The 20,223-nt window shown below is 40.6% G+C and overlaps 1 protein-coding gene across 1 annotated transcript in view; it reads left to right on the top strand.

The window, feature by feature from the left end:
* Positions 1–20,223, top strand: part of LOC129811817 (A disintegrin and metalloproteinase with thrombospondin motifs 6-like) — a 194,233-nt gene that overhangs the window by 165,624 nt on the left and 8,386 nt on the right. Inside the window, exons 22-24 of the mRNA XM_055863455.1 lie at positions 11,721–11,925; positions 12,105–12,281; positions 18,527–18,683. Of these exons, the coding sequence (XP_055719430.1) occupies positions 11,721–11,925; positions 12,105–12,281; positions 18,527–18,683 (539 nt within the window). The remainder of the gene's footprint in view (positions 1–11,720; positions 11,926–12,104; positions 12,282–18,526; positions 18,684–20,223) is intronic.

Genomic DNA, 20,223 nt, shown 5'->3' with positions numbered 1-20,223 from the left:
TAACCACCCTGCATCAAACACTGAACCAGATAAACACTATTAACCACCCTGCATCAAACACTGAAACATATAAACACTATTAACCACCCTGCATCAAACACTGAACCACATAAACACAATTAACCACCCTGCACCAAACACTGAACCACATAAACATTATTAACCACCCTGCATCAAACACTGAACCACATAAACATTATTAACCACCCTGCATCAAACACTGAACCATATAACACTATTAACCACCCTGCATCAAACACTGAACCAGATTAACACTATTAACCACCCTGCATCAAACACTGAACCACATAAACACAATTAACCACCCTGCATCAAACACTGAACCAGATAAACACTATTAACCACCCTGCACCAAACACTGAACCAGATTAACACTATTAACCACCCTGCACCAAACACTGAACCAGATTAACACTATTAACCACCCTGCACCAAACACTGAACCACATAAACACAATTAACCACCCTGCATCAAACACTGAAAAACATAAACATTATTAACCACCCTGCACCAAACACTGAACCACATAAACACAATTAACCACCCTGCATCAAACACTGAACCACATAAACATTATTAACCACCCTGCACCAAACACTGAACCTGATTAACACTATTAACCACCCTGCATCAAACACTGAACCACATAAACATTATTAACCACCCTGCACCAAACACTGAACCACATAAACATTATTAACCACCCTGCACCAAACACTGAACCACATAAACATTATTAACCACCCTGCATCAAACACTGAACCACATAAACACTTTTAACCACCCTGCATCAAACACTGAACCACATAAACATTATTAACGACCCTGCATCAAACACTGAACCACATAAACACTATTAACGACCCTGCATCAAACACTGAACCACATAAACACTATTAACCACCCTGCATCAAACACTGAACCAGATAAACACTATTAACCACCCTGCACCAAACACTGAACCACATAAACATTATTAACCACCCTGCATCAAACACTGAACCACATAAACATTATTAACCACCCTGCACCAAACACTGAACCACATAAATATTATTAACCACTGTGCACCAAATACTGAACCACATAAACATTATCATCCACCCTGCACCAAACAATGAGCGAGATAAACACTATTAACCACCCTGCACCAAACACTGAACCAGATAAACACTATTAACCACCCTGTACCAAACACTGAACCACATAAACATTATTAACCACCCTGCATCAAACACTGAACCACATAAACACTTTTAACCACCCTGCACCAAACACTGAACCACATAAACACTATTAACCACCCTGCATCAAACACTGAACCACATAAACACTATTAACCACCCTGCATCAAACACTGAACCAGATAAACACTATTAACCACCCTGCATCAAACACTGAACCAGATAAACACTATTAACCACCCTGCATCAAACACTGAACCACATAAATATTATTAACCACCCTGCACCAAACACTGAACCACATAAACACAATTAACCACCCTGCATCAAACAATGAACCACATAAACACTATTAACCACCCTGCACCAAACACTGAACCACATAAACATTATTAACCACCCTGCATCAAACACTGAACCACATAAACATTATTAACCACCCTGCATCAAACACTGAACCATATAACACTATTAACCACCCTGCATCAAACACTGAACCAGATTAACACTATTAACCACCCTGCATCAAACACTGAACCACATAAACACAATTAACCACCCTGCATCAAACACTGAACCAGATAAACACTATTAACCACCCTGCACCAAACACTGAACCAGATTAACACTATTAACCACCCTGCACCAAACACTGAACCACATAAACACAATTAACCACCCTGCATCAAACACTGAAAAACATAAACATTATTAACCACCCTGCACCAAACACTGAACCACATAAACACAATTAACCACCCTGCATCAAACACTGAACCACATAAACATTATTAACCACCCTGCACCAAACACTGAACCTGATTAACACTATTAACCACCCTGCATCAAACACTGAACCACATAAACATTATTAACCACCCTGCACCAAACACTGAACCACATAAACATTATTAACCACCCTGCACCAAACACTGAACCACATAAACACTTTTAACCACCCTGCATCAAACACTGAACCTGATTAACACTATTAACCACCCTGCATCAAACACTGAACCACATAAACACTATTAACCACCCTGCATCAAACACTGAACCAGATAAACACTATTAACCACCCTGCACCAAACACTGAACCACATAAACATTATTAACCACCCTGCATCAAACACTGAACCACATAAACATTATTAACCACCCTGCACCAAACACTGAACCACATAAATATTATTAACCACCGTGCACCAAATACTGAACCACATAAACATTATCAACCACCCTGCACCAAGCAATGAGCGAGATAAACACTATTAACCACCCTGCACCAAACACTGAACCAGATAAACACTATTAACCACCCTGTACCAAACACTGAACCACATAAACATTATTAACCACCCTGCATCAAACACTGAACCACATAAACACTTTTAACCACCCTGCACCAAACACTGAACCACATAAACACTATTAACCACCCTGCATCAAACACTGAACCAGATAAACACAATTAACCACCCTGCACCAAATACTGAACCAGATTAACACTATTAACCACCCTGCATCAAACACTGAACTACATAAACACAATTAACCACCCTGCACCAAACACTAAACCACATAAACACAATTAACCACCCTGCATCAAACACTGAAAAACATAAACATTATTAACCACCCTGCACCAAACACTGAACCACATAAACACAATTAACCACCCTGCACCAAACACTGAACCACATAAACATTATTAACCACCCTGCATCAAACACTGAACCACATAAACACTTTTAACCACCCTGCATCAAACACTGAACCACATAAACACTATTAACCACCCTGCATCAAACACTGAACCACATAAACACTATTAACGACCCTGCATCAAACATTGAACCACATAAACATTATTAACCACCCTGCATCAAACACTGAACCAGATAAACACTATTAACCACCCTGCACCAAACACTGAACCACATAAATATTATTAACCACCCTGCACCAAACACTGAACCACATAAACACAATTAACCACCCTGCATCAAACAAAGAACCACATAAACATTATTAACCACCCTGCACCAAACACTGAACCACACAAACACAATTAACCACTCTGCACCAAATAATGAACCAGATTAACACTATTAACCACCCTGCATCAAATTTTGAACCACATAAACACAATTAACCACCCTGCACCAAACACTGAACCACATAAACACAATTAACCACCCTGCATCAAACACTGAAAAACATAAACATTATTAACCACCCTGCACCAAACACTGAACCACATAAACACAATTAACCACCCTGCACCAAACACTGAACCACATAAACATTTTTAACCACCCTGCATTAAACACTGAACCACATAAACATTTTTAACCACCCTGCATCAAACACTGAACCACATAAACACTATTAACCACCCTGCATCAAACACTGAACCACATAAACACTATTAACGACCCTGCATCAAACATTGAACCACATAAACATTATTAACCACCCTGCATCAAACACTGAACCAGATAAACACTATTAACCACCCTGCATCAAACACTGAACCACATAAACACTATTAACCACCCTGCATCAAACACTGAACCAGATTAACACTATTAACCACCCTGCACCAAACACTGAACCAGATTAACACTATTAACCACCCTGCATCAAACACTGAACCACATAAACACTATTAACCACCCTGCATCAAACACTGAACCAGATTAACACTATTAACCACCCTGCACCAAACACTGAACCACATAAACACTATTAACCACCCTGCATCAAACACTGAACCAGATTAACACTATTAACCACCCTGCACCAAACACTGAACCACATAAACACTATTAACCACCCTGCATCAAACACTGAACCACATAAACACTATTAACCACCCTGCACCAAATACTGAACCAGATTAACACTATTAACCACCCTGCACCAAACACTGAACCACATAAACACTATTAACCACCCTGCACCAAACACTGAACCACATAAACACTATTAACCACCCTGCACCAAACACTGAACCACATAAACACTATTAACCACCCTGCACCAAACACTGAACCACATAAACACTTTTAACCACCCTGCATCAAACACTGAACCACACAAACACAATTAACCACTCTGCACCAAATACTGAACCAGATTAACACTATTAACCACCCTGCATCAAATTTTGAACCACATAAACACAATTAACCACCCTGCACCAAACACTGAACCACATAAACACAATTAACCACCCTGCATCAAACACTGAACCACATAAACATTATTAACCACCCTGCACCAAACACTGAACCACATAAACACAATTAACCACCCTGCATCAAACACTGAAAAACATAAACATTATTAACCACCCTGCACCAAACACTGAACCACATAAACACAATTAACCACCCTGCACCAAACACTGAACCACATAAACATTTTTAACCACCCTGCATTAAACACTGAACCACATAAACATTTTTAACCACCCTGCATCAAACACTGAACCACATAAACACTATTAACCACCCTGCATCAAACACTGAACCACATAAACACTATTAACGACCCTGCATCAAACATTGAACCACATAAACATTATTAACCACCCTGCATCAAACACTGAACCAGATAAACACTATTAACCACCCTGCATCAAACACTGAACCACATAAACACTATTAACCACCCTGCATCAAACACTGAACCAGATTAACACTATTAACCACCCTGCACCAAACACTGAACCAGATTAACACTATTAACCACCCTGCATCAAACACTGAACCACATAAACACTATTAACCACCCTGCATCAAACACTGAACCAGATTAACACTATTAACCACCCTGCACCAAACACTGAACCACATAAACACTATTAACCACCCTGCATCAAACACTGAACCAGATTAACACTATTAACCACCCTGCACCAAACACTGAACCACATAAACACTATTAACCACCCTGCATCAAACACTGAACCACATAAACACTATTAACCACCCTGCACCAAATACTGAACCAGATTAACACTATTAACCACCCTGCACCAAACACTGAACCACATAAACACTATTAACCACCCTGCACCAAACACTGAACCACATAAACACTATTAACCACCCTGCACCAAACACTGAACCACATAAACACTTTTAACCACCCTGCATCAAACACTGAACCACATAAACACTATTAACCACTCTGCACCAAACACTGAACCACATAAATATTATTAATCACATACTGCATTCAAAAGACACAGACAGAGTTATTACCCCTCAACACAGCCACACTGTTAAAACTCCTACTCACTACATGTGTTAGAACTTAGAGTAACTGAGCTTATCCTATGAGAGAGAGAGAGAGAGAGAGAGAGAGAGAGAGAGAGAGAGAGAGAGAGAGATAGAGAGAGAGAGAGAGAGAGAGAGAGAGAGAGATAGAGAGAGAGAGAGAGAGAGAGAGAGAGAGAGAGAGAGATAGAGAGAGAGAGAGAGAGATAGAGAGAGAGAGAGAGAGAGAGAGAGATAGAGATGAGAAGCCAATTTAAGTAGAATGGCCTTCCTGAATGGTTTAAAGTGACTGCATTAGTTACCTGATGTGAAATAGAGTTCCATGTAGTAATGGCTCTATGTAGCACTGTGCGCCTCCCGTAGTCTGTTCTGGACTTGGGGACTGTGAATAGACCTCGTGGCATGTCTTGTAAGGTATGCATGGGTGTCTGAGCTGTGTGCCAGTAGTTAAAACAGACAGCTTGGTGCATTCAAAATGTCAATACCTCTCACAAATACAAGTACATGCATAGAAATAGAATGCACATTCTACATGCACAGACGTTTATCAGGCCATTGGTTGAGAAAGCATTCTGTGGAATTAAGTTGTTGGCATGGTAACTCTTCTTTCTGTAATTATTATGACCAGGTGAATTGTTGCTATGGGAGAGGGCAGAACTGGTGGGTCCTCCTTCCTCCCAGAGAGGCCTTAGTGTGTGTGCAGGTGTGTGTGTAGGTGTGTGTGTGTGTGTTGTGGCCAAATGTGCTTAGCTTCTTTGCGAGGGCTGGGGGAACGGTCAGACAGAGTTCAATCATGTCTCAGATGTTCCATTGGAAAAAGAGGGATTAATTACTGTTGGCCAATGGGCTGAATGGATTAAATTATGTTGGCCAATAGGCTGAATGGATTAAATTCTGTTGGCCAATAGACTGAATGGATTAAATTCTGTTGGCCAATAGGCTGAATGGATTAAATTCTGTTGGCCAATAGACTGAATGGATTAAAAACAGTTGGCCATTAGGCTGAAGGGATTAATTACTGTTGGCCAATGTGTTGAAGGGATTAAATTATGTTGGCCTATAGGCTGAATGGATTAAAAATAGTTGGCCAATAGGGTGAAGGGATGAAATACTGTTGGCCAATGGGGTGAATGGATTAAATTATGTTGGCCAATAGGCTGAATGGATTAAATTCTGTTGGCCAATAGGCTGAATGGATTAAATTCTGTTGGCCAATAGACTGAATGGATTAAAAACAGTTGGCCATTAGGCTGAAGGGATTAATTACTGTTGGCCAATGTGTTGAAGGGATTAAATTATGTTGGCCTATAGGCTGAATGGATTAAAAATAGTTGGCCAATAGGGTGAAGGGATGAAATACTGTTGGCCAATGAGGTGAATGGATTAAATACTGTTGGCCAATAGGTTGAAGGGATTAAATTATGTTGGCCAATGGGCTGAAGCCATCTGCCAATAGTGGTGTGTGTGTATATAGGGGTGTATATGGGTGAGTCATTACCATTCGATGGGCATCTGTAATGAACCAATGTGAAGTTCTGGTCTTAAGCCCTTCCTGGCTTCACCCAATGTCCAAGAAAGCTATCTTTGAATTTATCAACTCACTTCATTAGGGGCCACTTTCTATGTGTATTCAGCTGGTTAGTGGATTCCTTTCTTCTCTTCTCAGAATCTCAGACAATCCCTTGTTGTCCATTGCAGTATCTAACTGAACTGCAACAAACACATGCTGTGATTTTTCAATCAGGAACGCTAACATAGTGTTCACAGTACTGTCTCAACATGAGCGTGTAAACATGATTGTTGGCAACCCAGATATTGGGAGACATTGTTCATTTAGGATACATTCCTGTAGATGATGTGAAATGGATTCAGGGCTGTAACGGCTCACAGTCTATATATCTGTGTTGATTGTAGTAATAATACTAATAATAGTAATAATAATAATAATATTTTACATGTGACTTATATAGCGCTTTTCAAAGACCCAAAGTCACTTGTGAAAATAAAACAAAAAAACAACATCAGACGAAACAAAAAGGTGAATAAATAGAGGAGGGGGGAGGGGGTCACAGATGGCTGGAGAGAGGGAGTTCCAGAGCCTAACAGTGACCCTGGAGACGACCCTGTCGCTGTGTTCGGAATTAGTCTTGGTATATATACAAGAAAACACTCTTATTTACTACAGAATACACACTCTGTGTACAAAACATTAGGAGCAACATCCTAATATTGAGTTGCATTCCCTTTTGCCCTCAGGACAGCCTCAATTCGTCGGGGCTTGTCTCTATAAGGTGTCTAAAGCGTGGCACAGGGATGCTGGCCCATGTTGACTTCAATGCTTCCAGACAGTTGTCTGAAACATACAACTGTTCATACAAACATTTATATCAACTGTATAGTACTGTCAGCCGTATGAATAATGATCTGATCCATATGGTTCCAATAGCTAAGTTAAAGTGACAGTTCATTGTGGTTAAGTGGTTGTTCCAATGTGGTTGCAGTGGTGGAAAAAGTACCCAATTGTAAGGCCTGGGTGTCGGAGTGTGAAGAAAAAAGCGCAGGAGCAGCAATTGCAAAACAAATGCTCTTTAATAGAACACGGACAAATTAGGCCACCCTCCTAACACACTGGGTGTACACTAATAAACTACCCCAGACACGTGGGGAATGAATAATGTCCAGAAACATGAAGCACAAAACCGACACCAACTTACATACAAACAATCCCGCACAAAGAAACGTGAATGCCGGCTGATTAAATAAACCCAACTAATTAACCCTCATACAAAACAGGTGCGCCCAATAAACACATAGGGAGGGGGAGAAAAGGATCAGTGGCAGCTAATAGGCCGGTGACGACGACCGCCGAACGCCACCCGAACGGGAAAGAGAGCCTGCCTCGGTCGAAGTCGTGACACCAATTGTCATACTTGAGTAAAAGTAAAGATATATTAATAGAAAAGTAAAAGTGAAAGTCACCCAGTAAAATACTACTTGAGTAAAAGTATTTGTTTTAAAATATCACCACAGATAAATCCAAAATCCACTGTCACCACCGATAAATCCACGATAATTGAGAATTTCAATAAGCATTTTTCTACAGTTGGCCATGCTTTCCACCTGGCTACCCCTACCCCGGTCAACAGCTCTGCACACCCCACAGCAACTTTCCCAAGCCTCCCCCATTTCTCCTTCACCCAAATCCAGATTGCTGATGTTCTGAAAGAGCTGCAAAATCTGGACCCTCTCTTTCTAAAATTATCCGCCCCAATTGTTGCAACCCCTATTACTAGCCTGTTCAACCTCTCTTTCGTATCGTCTGAGATCCCCGAAGATTGGAAAGCTGCCACGGTCATCCCCCTCTTCAAAGGGGGAGACACCCTAGACCCAAACTGTTACAAACCTATATCTATCCTACCCTGTCTTTCTACGGTCTTCGAAAGCCAAGTTAACAAACAGATCACCGACCATTTCGAATCCCACCGTACCTTCTCCGCTAGGCAATCTGACCTCTGGCAGTCTCTATGGGGGTGCCACAGGGTTCAATTCTCGGGCTGACTCTTTTCTCTGTATACATCAATGATGTCGCTCTTGCTGCTGGTGATTCTATGATCCACCTCTACCCAGACAACACCATTTTGTATACTTCTCGCCCTTCTTTGGACACTGTGTTAACTAACCTCCAAACGAGCTTCAATGCCATACAACTCTCCTTCCGTGGCCTCCAACTGCTCTTAAATGCAAGTAAAACTAAATGCATGCTCTTCAACCGATCGCTGCCCACACCTGCCCGCTCATCTAGCATCACTACTCTGGACGGTTCTGACTTAGAATATGTGGACAACTACAAATACCTAGGTGTCTGGTTAGACTGTAAACTCTCCTTCCAGACTCACATTAAGCATCTCCAATCCAAAATGAAATCTAGAATTGGCTTCCTATTCTGCAACAAAGCATCCTTCACTCATGCTGCCAAACATATCCTCGTAAAACTGACTATCCTACCGATCCTTGACTTCGGCGATGTCATTTACAAAATAGCCTCCAACACTCTACTCAGCAAATTGGATGCAGTCTATCACAGTGCCATCCGTTTTGTCACCAAAGCCCCATATACTACCCACCACTGCGACCTGTATGCTCTCGTTGGCTGGCCCTCGCTTCATATTCGTCGCCAAACCCACTGGCTCCAAGTCATCTATAAATCTTTGCTAGGTAAAGCTTCGCCTTATCTCAGCTCACTGGTCACCATAGCAGCACCCACCCGTAGCATGCGCTCCAGCAGGTATATTTCACTGGTCACCCCCAAAGCCAATTCCTCCTTTGGCCGCCTTTCCTTCCATTTCTCTGATGCCAATGACTGGAGCGAACTGTAAAAATCACTGAAGCTGGAGACTCATATCTCCCTCACAAACTTTAAGCATCAGCTATCAGAGCAGCTTACAGATCATTGCACCTGTACATAGCCCATCTGTAAATAGCCCACCCAACTACCTCATCCACATATTGTTATTTAAAAAAAAAATCTCCTTTGCACCACGGTATCTCTACTTGCACATTCATCTTCTTCACATCTATCACTCCAGTGTTTAAATTGCTAAGTTGTATTTATTTCGCCACTATGGCCTATTTATTGCCTTACCTCCCTAATCTTACTTCATTTGCACACACTGTATATAGACTTTTCTATTGTGTTATTGACTGTATGTTTGTTTATTCCATGTGTAACTCTGTGTTGTTGTTTGTGTCGCACTGCTTTGCATTATCTTGGCCAGGTTGCAGTTGTAAATGAGAACTTGTTCTCAACTTGTCATGCCCTTTTTATGTCTCTATTTTGGTTTGGTCAGGGTGTGATTTGGGTGGGCATTCTATGTTCCTTTTTCTATGTTTTGTATTTCTTTGTTTTGGCCGGGTATGGTTCTCAATCAGGGACAGCTGTCTATCGTTGTCTCTGATTGGGAACCATACTTAGGTAGCTTTTCCCCACCGATGCTTTGTGGGTAGTTGTTTTCTGCTTTGTGTTTCTGCACCTGACAGGACTGTTTCGGTTTCGTTCATTCGCTTTGTTATTTTGTTATAGTGTTCAGTTGTAATAAAAAGCATGAACACTTACCACGCTGCGCTTTGGTCCGATTATTCCTCATCCGACGACGACACCCGTTACACAACTGGCCTACCTGATTAAATAAAGGTAAAATAAAATTAAAATAAATATATATATACTTAAGTATCAAAAGTAAATGTAAAAGTATAAATCATTTCACATTCCTTATAGTAAGCAAATATTTTATTTAAGGATGGCCATGGGCACACTTAAACATTTTGACAATCATTTACAAACAAAGTGTTCGTGTTTAGTGAGTCCACCAGATCAGAGGCAGTAGAGATGACCAGGGATGTTCTCTGTTTAGTGAGTCCACCAGATCAGAGGCAGAAGGGATGACCAGGGATGTTCTCTGTTTAGTGAGTCCACCAGATCAGAGGCAGTAGAGATGACCAGGGATGTTCTCTGTTTAGTGAGTCCACCAGATCAGAGGCAGAAGGGATGACCAGGGATGTTCTCTGTTTAGTGAGTCCACCAGATCAGAGGCAGTAGAGATGACCAGGGATGTTCTCTGTTTAGTGAGTCCACCAGATCAGAGGCAGTAGGGATGACCAGGGATGTTCTCTGTTTAGTGAGTCCTCCAGATCAGTGACAGTAGAGATGACCAGGGATGTTCTCTGTTTAGTGAGTCCACCAGATCAGAGGCAGTAGGGATGACCAGGGATGTTCTCTGTTTAGTGAGTCCTCCAGATCAGTGACAGTAGAGATGACCAGGGATGTTCTCTGTTTAGTGAGTCCACCAGATCAGAGGCAGTAGGGATGACCAGGGATGTTCTCTGTTTAGTGAGTCCTCCAGATCAGTGACAGTAGAGATGACCAGGGATGTTCTCTGTTTAGTGAGTCCACCAGATCAGAGGCAGTAGGGATGACCAGGGAGGTTCTCTTGATAAGTGCATGAATTGGACCATTTTCCTGTCCTGCTAAGCGTTCAAAATGTAACGAGTACCTTTGGGTGTCAGAGAAAATGTATGGAGTAAAAAGTACATTCTTTTCTTTAGGAAGGTAGTGATGTAAAAGTAGAAGTTGTTGTAGGGTACAGATACCCATAAAAACGACGTAAGTAGTACTTTAAACTATTTTACTTAAGTACTTTACACCATTGTGTGGTTGTGTTGTTGTAGGTGGTTTATCGGGGACTGGTCGGACTGTGGGAAGACGTGTGATGGCGGGATACGGACGCGGACGGTTCTCTGTATCAGGAAAATGGGGCCTGCCGAGGAGGAGACCCTGGTGGACAGCCACTGTCTGACGCACCGACCAATAGAACGAGAAGCCTGCAACAACCAGTCCTGCCCCCCTCAGTGGGTCACTCTGGATTGGTCAGAGGTGAGAGAAGGACTACCCCTTTTCACTTGTTGACATCCCAGTAGGAAAAACATAATGCTGTCATTTTAACCGGTTCTTTCAGCTGGAATCGCTTTGAGTTACATCAGTGGTTTCAATAGAGAGCAGGAATAAGTTGAATCGTTTTATTGAGCTTGTGTGTTGTTCCTTCTGTCCCCTAGTGTACACCCAAATGTGGCCCTGGGTTCAAGCACCGCATCGTGCTGTGTAAGAGCAGCAACCTGACCAAGACCTTTCCTCCCGCCCACTGTCCCGCCCACAACAAGCCCCCCATCAGGACCCGCTGCAGTCTGGGACGCTGTCCACCACCTAGATGGATCCTAGGGGAATGGGGACAGGTACGAATGTTTCCCCCTTCAGAAATCATTGCTTCCTTTCACTTTTCCATTCACTTTTCATTGCTTCAATATGTCTTGACATGGGGATATCAAAACATTTTTGTAAAGGCAATTAAAATGAGCTGTTGTAAGATGAACAGACACCACATCCCCTGTTTTGGTGAACAGTCAACAGAATTTACACTCTGACCATAAACTGGTGTCCCTAGTGCTGATCACATGTGCCTGTCCAACCAGTCTACCTGCCTGTGTTTGAGTGCATGCCGGTGTGTGTGTGTGTGTGTGTGTGATTGAGTACCGCGGCCCCAGTCAGATCTCAGCCATCCCATCAACTTGTGTCTGACCTCTGTGCCCACCGGGCCACCAGGCTTACCCTCCCTTCAGATCAGGCTCTGTGGAGCCTCACATCCCAGCCTGCATGTCATCCCCTCCAAATTAGACAGTCTTTATTAGGGCCCAGGCCGGCCCTGACAGATGGCCTACGTCAATGCATGGTCTTAAGTGGGATTTGAACCAGTGACCTTTTGGCCTCCGCCAGCGAGACTGTGGAGGAAAGCACTGTCTTCACTTCAATCTGCCCTTTCTACAGCTCAGGAAGAGATGAGTGAGAGACAGGAGTAGAGGAGGAGGTGAAGGAAGTAATTACAGAGGCAAAGAGAGGCTGGAGGGAGGGAGAGGGAGATATATATAGAGTGAGAGAGAGAGACATTTACTTGGCCAGTGCGTGAGAAAGTCCTTAATCCAAACAGACTTAAAACTGGTGTTTCTGGTGTATATTAGGCCGCACTGATACTGACCCTGTCCTTTGACGGGCCACAGAGAGGTTATCAGCCATGGGCTCAATTCAATATGTATCGCTGAAGTGTTTGCTGTACATTTTAAGCTCATTTCAGATTGAGCCGACATATGCAGCGTTTACCGTGAATGGGTTGGCGGAGAATTGCCTTTAAAATAAAATTGGGCTTTGGCGCTGAACTTCCACGATACGGAGGCCGTCTGATTGAAGTTGGGGCACCGGATGTTGTTGTTTGTGTGTGAGCGTACATATGGTAGCCATTAGAACCTTGAACCAGAGCCCATGACCTCTAACCTCTGGAGTCTGACCTTTAACCCCCACTTTACTACCACAACAAAGTCCACCACTGCAATCCCAAAACAAGGCCACTAAATAACATCCAGGTATATCTAGAAGTGTCCGTAAAGTCTACTAGAGAACGTGACCAGAGAAACTCTTTCTGTAATATGACTAGTATGTTACAGACAACGAAGAGAACTACTACGGTACAGAGAATAACATCGACAGGAGAACTGTTGAGTTGCACTGATAACCCCTAGCTGATGTAATTGACTACATATTCCTAGCTGATGTAATTGACTACATATTCCTAATGATGTAATTGACTACATATCCCTAGCTGATGTAATTGACTACATATTCTTAGCTGATGTAATTGACTACATATTCTTAGCTGATGTATTTGACTACATATTCATAGCTTATGTATTTGACTACATATTCCTAATGATGTAATTGACTACATATTCCTAGCTGATGTAATTGACTACATATTCTTAGCTGATGTAATTGACTACATATTCTTAGCTGATGTAATTGACTACATATTCCTAGCTGATGTAATTGACTACATATTCCTAGCTGATGTAATTGACTACATATTCTTAGCTGAAGTAATTGCCTACATATTCCTAGCTGATGTAATTGACTACATATTCCTAATGATGTAATTGACTACATATTCCGAGCTGATGTAATTGACTACATATTCTTAGCTGATGTAATTGACTACATATTCTTAGCTGATGTAATTGACTACATATTCCTAGCTGATGTAATTGACTACATATTCTTAGCTGATGTAATTGACTACATATTCCTAGCTGATGTAATTGACTACATATTCCTAATGATGTAATTGACTACATATTCCTAGCTGATGTAATTGACTACATATTCCCTAGCTGATGTAATTGACTACATATTCTTAGCTGATGTAATTGACCACATATTCTTAGCTGATGTAATTGACTACATATTCTTAGCTGATGTATTTGACTACATATTCCTAGCTGATGTAATTGACTACATATTTCTAGCTGATGTAATTGACTACATATTCTTATCTGATGTAATTGACTACATATTCCTAGCTGATGTAATTGACTACATATTCCTAGCTGGTGTAATTGACTACATATTCCTAGCTGATGTAATTGACTACATATTCTTAGCTGATGTAATTGACTACATAGTCTTAGCTGATTTAATTGACTACATATTCCTAATGATGTAATTGACTACATATTCCTAGCTGATGTAATTGACTACATATTCTTAGCTGATGTAATTGACTACATATTCTTAGCTGATGTAATTGACTACATATTCCTAGCTGATGTAATTGACTACATATTCCTAGCTGATGTAATTGACTACATATTCTTAGCTGAAGTAATTGCCTACATATTCCTAGCTGATGTAATTGACTACATATTCCTAATGATGTAATTGACTACATATTCCGAGCTGATGTAATTGACTACATATTCTTAGCTGATGTAATTGACTACATATTCTTAGCTGATGTAATTGACTACATATTCCTAGCTGATGTAATTGACTACATATTCTTAGCTGATGTAATTGACTACATATTCCTAGCTGATGTAATTGACTACATATTCCTAATGATGTAATTGACTACATATTCCTAGCTGATGTAATTGACTACATATTCCCTAGCTGATGTAATTGACTACATATTCTTAGCTGATGTAATTGACCACATATTCTTAGCTGATGTAATTGACTACATATTCTTAGCTGATGTATTTGACTACATATTCCTAGCTGATGTAATTGACTACATATTTCTAGCTGATGTAATTGACTACATATTCTTATCTGATGTAATTGACTACATATTCCTAGCTGATGTAATTGACTACATATTCCTAGCTGGTGTAATTGACTACATATTCCTAGCTGATGTAATTGACTACATATTCTTAGCTGATGTAATTGACTACATAGTCTTAGCTGATTTAATTGACTACATATTCCTAATGATGTAATTGACTACATATTCCTAGCTGATGTAATTGACTACATATTCCTAGCTGATGTAATTGACTACATATTCTTAGCTGATGTAATTGACTACATATTTCTAGCTGATGTAATTGACTACATATTCTTCGCTGATGTAATTGACTACATATTCCTAGCTGATGTAATTGACTACATATTCTTATCTGATGTAATTGACTACATATTCTTAATGATGTAATTGACTACATATTCCTAATGATGTAATTGACTACATATTCCTAATGATGTAATTGACTACATATTCCTAGCTGATGTAATTGACTACATATTCTTATCTGATGTAATTGACTACATATTCTTAATGATGTAATTGACTACATATTCCTAATGATGTAATTGACTACATATTCCTAGCTGATGTAATTGACTACATCTTCCCTAGCTGATGTAATTGACTACATATTCGTATCTGATGTAATTGACTACATATTTTTAGCTGATGTAGTTGACTTCATATTTCTCGCTGATGTAATTGACTACATATTCCTAGCTGATGTAATTGACTACATATTCTTAGCTGATGTAATTGACTACATATTCCTAGCTGATGTAATTGACTACATATTCCTAGCTGATGTAATTGACTACATATTCCTAGCTGATGTAATTGACTACATATTCCTAGCTGATGTAATTGACTACATATTCCTAGCTGATGTAATTGACTACATATTCCTAGCTGATGTAATTGACTACATATTCCTAGCTGATGTAATTGACTACATATTTCTAGCTGATGTAATTGACTACATATTCTTAGCTGATGTAATTGACTACATATTTCTAGCTGATGTAATTGACTACATATTCTTCGCTGATGTAATTGACTACATATTCCTAGCTGATGTAATTGACTACATATTCTTATCTGATGTAATTGACTACATATTCTTAATGATGTAATTGACTACATATTCCTAGCTGATGTAATTGACTACATATTCTTAGCTGATGTAATTGACTACATATTTCTAGCTGATGTAATTGACTACATATTCTTAGCTGATGTAATTGACTACATATTCCTAGCTGATGTAATTGACTACATATTCTTATCTGATGTATTTGACTACATATTCCTAATGATGTAATTAACTACATATTCCTAGCTGATGTAATTGACTACATATTCTTAGCTGATGTAATTGACTACATATTCTTAGCTGATGTAATTGACTACATATTCTTAGCTGATGTAATTGACTACATATTCCTTGCTGATGTAATTGACTACATATTCCTAGCTGATGTGATTGACTACATAGTCTTAGCTGATGTAATTGACTACATATTCCTAGCTGATGTAATTGACTACATATTCCTAGCTGATGTAATTGACTACATATTCTTAGCTGAAGTAATTGACTACATATTCCTAATGATGTAATTGACTACATATTCCTAGCTGATGTAATTGACTACATATTCCTAGCTGATGTAATTGACTACATATTCCTAGCTGATGTAATTGACTACATATTCCCTAGCTGATGTAATTGACTACATATTCGCATCTGATGTAATTGACTACATATTTTTAGCTGATGTAGTTGACTTCATATTTCTCGCTGATGTAATTGACTACATATTCCTAGCTGATGTAATTGACTACATATTCTTAGCTGATGTAATTGACTACATATTCCTAGCTGATGTAATTGACTACATATTCCTAGCTGATGTAATTGACTACATATTCCTAGCTGATGTAATTGACTACATATTCCTAGCTGATGTAATTGACTACATATTCCTAGCTGATGTAATTGACTACATATTCCTAGCTGATGTAATTGACTACATATTCCTAGCTGATGTAATTGACTACATATTCCTAGCTGATGTAATTGACTACATATTCCTAGCTGATGTAATTGACTACATATTCCTAGCTGATGTAATTGACTACATATTCCTAGCTGATGTAATTGACTACATATTCCTAGCTGATGTAATTGACTACATATTCCTAGCTGATGTAATTGACTACATATTCTTAGCTGATGTAATTGACTACATATTCTTAGCTGATGTAATTGACTACATATTCCTAGCTGATGTAATTGACTACATATTCCTAGCTCTCTCTCTCTCTCTCTCTCTCTCTCTCTCTCTCTCTCATAGGATAAGCTACAGTATCCCAAGTGATTAGTCAGAATTGTTGAGTGTCTGCTGAGAAAGTAAAACAGGGGGCAGAGAGAATCTGCAAACTCTGGCTAAGCTTGGCTTGGCTTGGCCCATACAGGACGTCATCAGAATGACACAGCCAGGAGTAAAGTGCTGTTTGACTGTCTCAGTGACTCAGTTACTCTAAGTTCTAACACATGTAGTGAGTAGGAGTTTTAACAGTGTGGCTGTGTTGAGGGGTAATAACTCTGTCTGTGTCTTTTGAATGCAGTATGTGATTAATAATATTTATGTGGTTCAGTGTTTGGTGCAGGGTGGTTAATAGTGTTTATGTGGTTCAGTGTTTGATGCAGGGTGGTTAATAGTGTTTATGTGGTTCAGTGTTTGATGCAGGGTGGTTAATAGTGTTTATGTGGTTCAGTGTTTTGTGCAGGGTGGTTAATAGTGTTTATGTGGTTCAGTGTTTGATGCAGGGTGGTTAATAATATTTATGTGGTTCAGTGTTTGATGCAGGGTGGTTAATAGTGTTTATGTGGTTCAGTGTTTGATGCAGGGTGGTTAATAATATTTATGTGGTTCAGTGTTTGATGCAGGGTGGTTAATAGTGTTTATGTGGTTCAGTGTTTGGTGCAGGGTGGTTAATAGTGTTTATGTGGTTCAGTGTTTGGTGCAGGGTGGTTAATAGTGTTTATGTGGTTCAGTGTTTGGTGCAGAGTGGTTAATAGTGTTTATGTGGTTCAGTGTTTGATGCAGGGTGGTTAATAGTGTTTATCTGGTTCAGTGTTTGATGCAGGGTGGTTAATAGTGTTTATCTGGTTCAGTGTTTGATGCAGGGTGGTTAATAGTGTTTATGTGGTTCAGTGTTTGATGCAGGGTGGTTAATAGTGTTTATGTGGTTCAGTTTTTGATGCAGGGTGGTTAATAGTGTTTATGTGGTTCAGTTTTTGATGCAGGGTGGTTAATAGTGTGTGTGTGTGTTTCACCACAGTGTTCAGCGCAGTGTGGGCTGGGCCAGCAGATGCGGACAGTGCAGTGTCTCTCCTACACAGGCCAGCCCTCCAGTGACTGTCCCGAGGCCCTCAGACCTCCCAACATGCAGCAGTGTGAGAGCAAGTGTGGCTCCACGCCCATCGCTAACGGAGATGGTGAGTAGAGAAACGTGTGCAAGCATACATACACGCACACACAAACACACCACACATGCACACACACAAACACACACAGAACCCTCACACAACGATCCAGCCATCCCTATACCAGAGTTCCATCCCAGCTCCAGTCAGCCGTTGGGATGACACAGCTCTTACAGAACACATTCATCTTCCCAGTGAGGTTGAGCTGTCTGCTGGTCAGAGCAGCCTGCACCCTCCATCCTCTCCATGCTATGACAGATGTGTGTTAGGATGCATAGAGACAGGCCCAGCCCACACGTCAATGGAGCTGAATGGAACCGGTAGGGAGAGCAGGGCGTGTGGAGATGCTAACAGCTAATGGGAAGAGCTGCAGGCTAATTGTCCCGTACAAGACAGACGGAGAGACAGACAGCAGCGTGGGGGTTGCTTATGATTATGAAGGTCTTTCTTAAAAAATAAGTTTTACTAGACCAATTGATAAATAAAATGTATGCACAAAACCGATAACAGTAAGAGCTTAGAAAACACAAATTATAGTCCTCAGAATAGAGGGCCAAAGGGATTGACAGAAAAGTGCGCACCCCTCATTTGAAGTGAGATAATTCCAGACGTTCCTTTGGTATGGTGTTCTCCTTACATAAACGTATAGCACACAGAGGGGGGGATACAGAGTGTAAAGAGAGAGACAGCGACAGAGACAGAGAGAGAGAGAGAGATACAAAAAATGTCCAGTTGCCAGGACAACAAATACAAATTCTTTCTAGACACTGTTGCCCGAGAGCACACCAAGAATTATACCTACCTTGGCCAAAACATCAACACCACAGGTAACGATCTGAGAGACAAGGCAAGAACAGCCTTCTATGACATCAAAAGGAACATAAAACTTGACAACCCAATTAGGATCTGGCAAAAAATACTTTAATCAGTTATAAAACCCATTGCCCTTTATAGTTCTGAGGTCCCCGGTCCACTCACTAACCAATAATTTACAAAATGGGACAAACACCCAAATGAAACTGCATGCAGCATTCTGCAAAAATATACTTTGTGTACAACGCGAAACCCCAAACAATGCAGAGCAGAATTAGTTATCAACATCCAGAAAAGAGCTGTAACATTCTACAAGCACCTAAAAGGAAGCGATGCCCACACGTTCCACCAGTATCTGGGGCTCTGTTCACCAACATAAACAGACCCCACAGAGCCCCAGGACAGCAACACAACCAAATTATGAGAAAGCAAAAAGAGAACTATTTGGCACACAGGATAGAATCAACCAAAAAACTGAGCAACTTGAAATGCTACCTGGCCCCTAACAGAGAGTACACGGTGGTAGAATACCTGACCACTGTGACTGACCCAACATTTTACAAATCCTTGACTATATACAGACTCCCTGAGCATAGCCTTACTATTGAGAAAGGTTGCCATAGGCAGACCTGGCTCTCAAGAGAAGACAGGCTATGTGCCCACTGCCCACAAAATGAGGTGGAAACTGAGCTGCACTTCCTAACCTCCTGGCAAATGTCTGACCACATTAGAGACACAT

This window comes from Salvelinus fontinalis, chromosome 2 (assembly GCF_029448725.1).
Source record: "Salvelinus fontinalis isolate EN_2023a chromosome 2, ASM2944872v1, whole genome shotgun sequence".
In the NCBI taxonomy this organism is placed as follows: Eukaryota; Metazoa; Chordata; class Actinopteri; order Salmoniformes; family Salmonidae; genus Salvelinus; species Salvelinus fontinalis.
Note: the sequence above shows the minus strand (reverse complement) of the source record. Positions and strands in the feature narration are given on the sequence as shown.